Source organism: Podarcis cretensis, assembly GCF_951804945.1.
Source record: "Podarcis cretensis genome assembly, chromosome: 2".
Lineage (NCBI taxonomy): Eukaryota > Metazoa > Chordata > Lepidosauria > Squamata > Lacertidae > Podarcis > Podarcis cretensis.
In genome coordinates, this window is record NC_137171.1 from 24,138,057 (window position 1) to 24,145,487 (window position 7,431).

Below are 7,431 nucleotides of genomic sequence, written 5' to 3' on the forward strand. Positions count from 1 at the left end.
AAAGGGGCTTGGAAGGGGTGGAATTCACAGAGTGTAGGGTTGATCAATGGTGGTAGCCAAATTCAGAGGCACTGTGCTGTTGAATATTAGTTGCTCGGGCCAGTTGGGTGTTCTGTTATCTCCTACCTTGCAAGAGGATGCTAGAAGCAATTGGGAGGCAGCAGATTATGGCTGCTGAACTTCATCTTTGGTTTGATCCAGCAGGTTGCTTTCAATCTGCTTGTGGGCTTCCCACAGGAACCTGGTTGGCCGCTGTGAGAACAGGATCCTGGACTTAGATGGGCCATTGGGTTTTCTAATGTTATGTTCAGTGTTATTTGTCTCAATTCTGCCTTAGCTGCCCATGGAAACATAAGAGTTTGGTGTTTGGGCAAGGGGTGTTGGGCTCCTATGACATTCTGGATATGGAATGTTGGGTAGATGCTTGCTACAGACACTTTCAAAAACAGCAATTCCAAAATGCTCTTCATTTATTTTGCATCTGTTGATCTTATTGATTCCAGGTATTACTTCAAGAAGGCAAGCAAAGAGTTTGACTGCGGTGCAGTTTTCGAGGAAATCTGGGACGATGACACTGTTCTGCCAATGTACGAAGGAAGAGTCCTTGGGAAAGTGGAGAGGATTGACTGATAGATTGACTGGCTGGCATTGTCTGTGTGAGTGTGTTTTAAGGAGACATAAGCTAAAAGACGCTGGCTTTTGGACAAAACCACCAAACAAAGCTTTTGAAGGAAGGGTGGAACCAATGAAGAAAAAGCAACACAGACAAACTAAGGTCTATGAAGACTTTGCCAAATCAGCCTTATATTATTATTTTTTAAAAAAAGGTGTCGAGCTGGGTGCAAGGATGTTAACAACCCCGAACTATTTATTGAAAACATGACCACTCTGGGTTATTGAAGATGCAGACCATGTTTTGAAAGACTTCCATATATAATATATGGCTTCCTGGGGATCCCAGACCTTTTGGACTAAGAGAAACTGTGTATAGCTTACCTTACAGTAATCCTTATTGATATTTATTGAACAGTCTGGTTTTTTCCCTTAAGTCCAGTTTTTGGACATGCTGCTTTAAACAATGGAGAGAAGAGAAGATGTGATATGGAAAAAAGGGGTGGTTTTATATTTTATTATTTACTTTGTTTCCACTATCTAAATCATTAGAATTTTGTCTTTTATTAAGAAGAAAAGAAAAGTGAATTCATTTCTGCCACCTTAGAAAACAAGCTGGAATCATGTTCTGTCCAGCATTATTCCTCCAGCTGTTTTTTTCTTGGAGGAAAAGGGGAGAAGAGGGAATATTGTCTTACACATTTGCTCTTCTAAAAATTGGTAGATTTTGAATCAATGCTGCTCTGTTTGTTAGGTCTGGTTCAGATGTACAATACTCAGTTGCCTATCGGTGGTTAGGAGATCAGGATCACCACATAGCTGTTACATTCTTCATCCTGCTCCCTTTCCCCACGAATCCTCTTTTGGGTATAACCACAGTAAAGGTAAAAGGTAAAGATCCCCTCAATGGTGAAGTCCAGTCAAAGACAACTATGGAATGTGGCGCTCATCTGCAGACAGCTTTCCGAGTCATGTGGCTAGCATGACTAAACCGCTTCTGGCACAGCAAAACACTGACGGAAGCCAGAGCGCACGGAATCACCATTTACCTTCCCGCCACAGTGATACCTATTTATCTACTTAGGGTGGTATGCTTTCAAATGTCTACGTTGGCAGAAGCTGGGACAGAGCAACGGGAGCTCACCCCGTCGTGGGAATTTGAACCTCCAACCTTCCGATCGGCAAGCCCAAGAGGCTCAGTGGTTTAGACCACAGCGCCACCCACGTAACTACAGTGCAGGGTTATATCTGCCCTGATGGTAATGCTAGCTGTTATTATGTTTAGAAAAGTTTGCTCAAGCCTGCTTCCAATCATGGTTGTGAAGTTTGGTTTGAAGCTCACCATGGCTACCGTTAATGATGGTCCAAAGGAATGCTGCACCTTGGTGAGCTTGGGGAAAATTCACTGCAGGAGAGGACGAAGAATGAATACACAAGCCCATAGGCGTTCCTGATCCCCCTAACCATGGGCAGATTGAGAATGTTGGCTCTGCACCAGACCTAGCAGTGTTCTCATGGGATAAATATAACAGCTACAGAGGGTAATAACAATATATGGGTCTTATCAGTCAGTTTCTGTGGCAAGAATATACAGTTGTCTGTATTTTTGTAGCATTGCAGTATGCAATGCATTGCATTGCTTCCAGTGTCTTCAGCAAAGCGTCCTATAGCAAGTCCCCAAGTGCAGAATTATGAAGTTAATGCGGACCCAAATGGTTCATATAGTCCAGTTTTATGAAAAGCGGTACATGAAACCATCCAGTTCACATAAACACCAGTGTAGCCAGATCACACACACAACTTTGGTCTCCAGCTGTTTTTGGACTACAGTTCCCATCATCCCTGACCACAGCTCCTGCTAGGGGTGATGGGAGTTGTATTCCAAAAACAGCTGGAGGCCTAAGTTTGGGAAACCCTGAACAGAATGTTTTTCAACGAAATCAATGATGCTTTTTTATTTATTTATTTGAAGAAATGTAGTCACATTTTCGGTAGTGGTACTTTTCAGTATGGTAAACTGTATTTAATAGGCCAAACCGTCAAAATGTATGGTGCCCCATTCCATTCCATTATAGCAAATGGAAGCTAGTGCCCTGTTCAATCCTGCGTAGCTTGCTTCCAACTTTCTAGATGATGAAATTACAGCTCCCCATAATAAAAGATTCTACTGAGCTATATAAGGGCAACAGAGTCTCTCGCTTTGGGTGTGTCGTTGTTCAAACTATCAAATACATCCTCTAATTGGATTGTGTGTATTGTGGCAAAAAAAGTTTTTTTTAAAAAAGCCCCACCTACCCACCCCGAAAACACATTTTATTTCTATTGTGTTTTGTTTTTAATTGGTGCATTGTATGCCAATGTTACATTTCTTTTGTATAATACGTCTGTATATAGTGTAGGAAAGAATGTGATGCGAAAACGCTATTAATACACTATCTCTAGTGTGTGTTTTTAAGAAAAACACTTCAATCAGTACAGTACCTGTGCCTACATGGTGTTAATATGCCATGTTACGCCCTGTGTTCAGGGTCCAAACTCTTCCCTTCTTTGTGTAAAGGGGTTTATGTATAATATATTTTATGCCTTTTTACTACAAGTCCTTGTACTTTATGACTTTTGCCATGACATTTGTTCTACTTATACTGTAAATTATGCATTATAAAGAGTTTCATTTAAAGAAAAAAAATTACTTGGTACAATAATTATTGTAATTAAGAGATGTAGCCTTTATTAAAATTTTTATATTTTTCAAATTAATATAATCTTTCCCCCTTTTTTGTTCTGCTTTTTTTAATCTAAGGGTCTTTTTGTTGTTGTTGTTGTTGTTGCTTATTAGAGCAAGTTTCAACCATCCAAACCATCCTAAATCCAGCAAAATACATTCCTAGGAGTTTCATTTTAAGAACTTTGTTGCGTGGGAAGGGGGAGGCAAGGGAGACTAAAAGGAAAATGCAAGGGGTTGAATTGAGTGGTGGGTTAATTAACTGGGAGTGAAGAAATCATAAGTAAGTTATCATCTTTAGACAGCTGTCCTAAGATCACTGAATCTCAAACCACAGGAATCCAGGCAATTTTGGGAATTTACAACATTCTAAGTTTGAAAAGTTGAAGTAATGAAAGTTGAAATCTCAAGCGGTTTTACAATGAACCTTAATTTAGCCTTGAGACCCTGGATGCCAGGAAAACATGGCTCATTTTGCCTTCAGGCAAAGAAGAGAGTGTCTTTGAGCATATGCAGGGTTCTGTTTCCTCTCAGTTTAAATGTTTTGATATTATCTTACTAATAGTAGCTAACGTAAGTATCTACAGTCACCTCCTATGTATCTGAAAGCAGAGGGACTAGGACGAAACATGTCGTTTTGGGCAGACTCAAGTCACAGCAAATTAAGCCTTGAAAAGTCCATGTGGGTAACCGTCAAAGCAGAAATAACTAGACCCTAGGCATAGATTAAATCAACGTGTATCACATCATATAAGAGGTCTTCAGGGCAAGGTTTGAGGTAGTGCTGGAAGAAAAATGGTGTCTCTCTTGAGTCACTCAGCCCCATTAATGCTCATTAACACAAAGGTGGCCTTGTCAAAAAGGTATATAGCCCTGGTGTCCTACTTCAGTAAGAAGCTAAACAACACTTACCTTACAGTCCCCGCTGAAGAGAGTGACTTCTGAAGTCAAGAGGAGCTTCTAACGTTCTCACAATGTGCATTAATGGTAAAATCCAGAGAGCCACAGATCCTCTTACTGTAGAGGGTTTTTGGTTTCTTCCAGACATGGTCCTAGGAAGTTTCCCCCCAAACTTGGGTCTTCAGCAGCTTTTGGACTACAATTCCCATCATCCTTGACCACTGATCCTGATAGCTAGGGATGGTGGGAGTTGTAGTCCAAAAACAGCTGGAGACCCAAGTTTGGGAAACCCTGATCTAGAGTGTAACTATATCCTATTCCTGTTCAATAGGGCTTGTCCTAGCAGCATATTTGATCACTGGGCTGTAAGCTCTAAATACAACGGTACCTCGGTTAAGTACTTAATTCATTCCGGAGGTCCGTTCTTAACCTGAAACTGTTCTTAACCTGAAGCACCACTTTAGCTAATGGGGCCTCCTGCTGCTGCTGCACCGCCGGAGCACAATTTCTGTTCTCATCCTGAAGCAAAGTTCTTAACCCAAGGTACTATTTCTGGGTTAGTGGAGTCTGTAACCTGAAGCATATGTAACCTGAGGTACCACTGTATAGATTTCCAAATGCTCTCAGCCAATTGTTTCTGCATTCTGTAAAAGGACTTGGATATTGAAACACACACACACCTCATATTCAGTTTCTGCATCCTTCTCATCTTATGATTCAGGAATTTAATTTTGTGACCAGTCACATCTCTTCAGATGATAATTTATACCTGGTGAAAACCTCTGCTTCACCGTAGTGCCCATCTTCTTGCTACCTGACACCTAAGACCTCTCTTATCTGTGACTTGCCATCCATTGCAGTGCCCTTTGTACACCCCGTGTTAAAAACTTGGGCTTTCTTTCCTTTGTGTCATCCAAAAATGGCATCTAGTCCTTCCTCCGCCCTCTCCCTCTTCTGCTCTTGCCCAGGTAGTAACAGTGCATCTGGAATTATTTTGCCTGTGAGAGGAGACTTCATTCCTAACATGAGAAAAACTTCACACTGAGTACACAGGGCTAAGAACTGAATTCTCAGTTAAAATAAAGCTGCAGGCGGTTCCCCACATTTAAATGGATTGCTGTCTTTATTAAACACCTCAAGTTCGCGGGTTCACCTTAATTGATGAGCTGGACATAACAGATGGGTAGGCAGACTTCAGCAACATGGGGGAAGAAAGTTATTTTTCTCTCCCAATTCTACCATCAAAGGTTAGGAACTTAGACTGCACGGTAGTATTATTTCTTCTGCTGCTGCTATTAAAATGAATCACACTGAGTCTAATTCTTCTTGGGAAGATGAATGTGTCTGAGTCAGTTTGAAGTCCTTCGCTTGCCATATAAGCCTTTGCATCTTCATATATCACTATTCTGAAATACTCGCCTCTCTCTTTTCTTCTTCTTTTCTTCTTCTTTTCTTCTTTCCTCTCTTTTTGCCCCCCTGGATGTCTGTAGAAACAAAAAATAAAATGTCTTCAAATACATGGCAGGCTGTTTAGTGGAGATAAAAGGGTGTTTGAATAGTCCTTTAAAAATGAATGAGAAGTGGAAAAACTCTCTCCTGTTTTGATTGTAAGTCGGATGTGGTGATCATTAAATACCACCTTAATATGTCGCTTTCAAAGAATGGCACCACCTTAACTATTTCAGAAGTGCCGGTCCTGATCCTGTACTCTGATGCAGATTGACCTGACCAGAATGATGCAGGGGTTCCTGAAAGTGGTTCCTGGAGCAGTTTTGAGCTGTTCTTTCAAGCACTGTTAGAACGCAGAGAACTTGAGCTTTCATTAAACAATCAATCAAAAAAAGTTCTGACTCTCACACTTGCTGATATCAGTGAGAAAATATGACAGCAAAGATATTAAAGCACCCGGAAAGAAGACATACCAAAGGAAACTTTGTCTAGAAGTCGACCGATTTCATCAGTCTTCATATTGACAAATACTGGCTGAAGTCCCCAACCCCAGCACTTTTAATAAGAGACCATTCATAGAATGTCTGCACAGATTTTCTTTTTTAAAAACCAAGCTTCTATCTTGCTGCAGTTTGTTTCTTGAGTACGGACCCCGCCATGCCAAAAGGATGACCCACAAAATTTTGTGCCTGTCATATTCACCCATTTAAATATGTGTGGAATATCTTGCTACTGGCAAATATAGATCACTTACAGAAAATAAGTTTTAAAAGGAGTTTATACTTTTTAAAGGAGCGTCTCCACCCCCATCATTCAGCCCAGACACTGATATCCAGCTCCGAGGGCCTTCTGGCAGTTCCCTCACTGCGAGAAGCCAAGTTACAGGGAACGAGGCAGAGGGCCTTCTCGGTAGTGGTGCCCTCCCTTCAGATGTCAAGGAAATAAACAACTATCTGACTATTATAAGACCCCTGAAGGCAGCTGTGTCTAGGAAAGTTTTTAATGTTGGTCCTATTGTGTTTAAATCTGTTGGAAGCCGCCCACAGTGGCTGGGGTAACCGAGCCAGATGGGCGGCACATAAATAATGAAAGTATTATGATTATTATTTATTATTTCCAAAATACGCCTTAAGCATTTCATTTCATTTTGTATTGACCACATTGTGGGTATGGAAAAGTGTCAGCATGTTCAGTTAGTCTCACATGTCCTGACAGTAAACGTGCTGAGGTCTGGAGGATCGCTTTGCTTTGTCTTCTTAAGCACTGAATCAGAGGAAGGGCTTTTAATATTTGAAATGTATTGAACAACGAATGGTGTCCTGTATGTCTTGGAGGCCTCCTCCCCTTTTGTTCCCTCATGAGAACAGAAAGCAGCAAAGAGACACAGAAAACAGAGGGGGAAGCCATGTCAGTTAAAGCGGTATAAGAATGCTTCGTAGGGTTGCCATATTCCGAAAAGAAAAGAGGACACATTTAACGACTTCTACTTTTGGATCACTATGATGACTCTAACCATGAAAAAGAGGACGTGTCCTGGAAACAGAGGAAATATGGCAACTCTAGCCAATGTAACCTGAGGTTCTCAGAGAATGAACTTTTAAAGGGCCTGCTTCCTGAAAGGAGTGGTTTCCCAGATCAAAGGAATGGAAGAGCTGCTCTCCAGGGTACTTTGTCACAGGGTATCTGGGGCTGAATGGAAAAGTACAGGCATAGGCCAGGTAAAGGTAAAGGTAAAGGGACCTCTGACC

General features: G+C 41.3%; 1 protein-coding gene across 4 annotated transcripts in view; it reads left to right on the plus strand.

Moving 5' to 3' along the window:
• Positions 1-3,374, plus strand: part of AXIN2 (axin 2) — an 82,597-nt gene extending 79,223 nt beyond the window's left edge. For all 4 annotated transcript variants that reach the window (XM_079965396.1, XM_079965395.1, XM_079965398.1 and 1 more), the window contains one exon: positions 504-3,374. In XM_079965396.1, the coding sequence (XP_079821522.1) occupies positions 504-630 (127 nt within the window). In that variant the 3' untranslated portion in view covers positions 631-3,374. The remainder of the gene's footprint in view (positions 1-503) is intronic.
• The last annotated feature ends 4,057 nt before the right edge of the window (positions 3,375-7,431 follow it).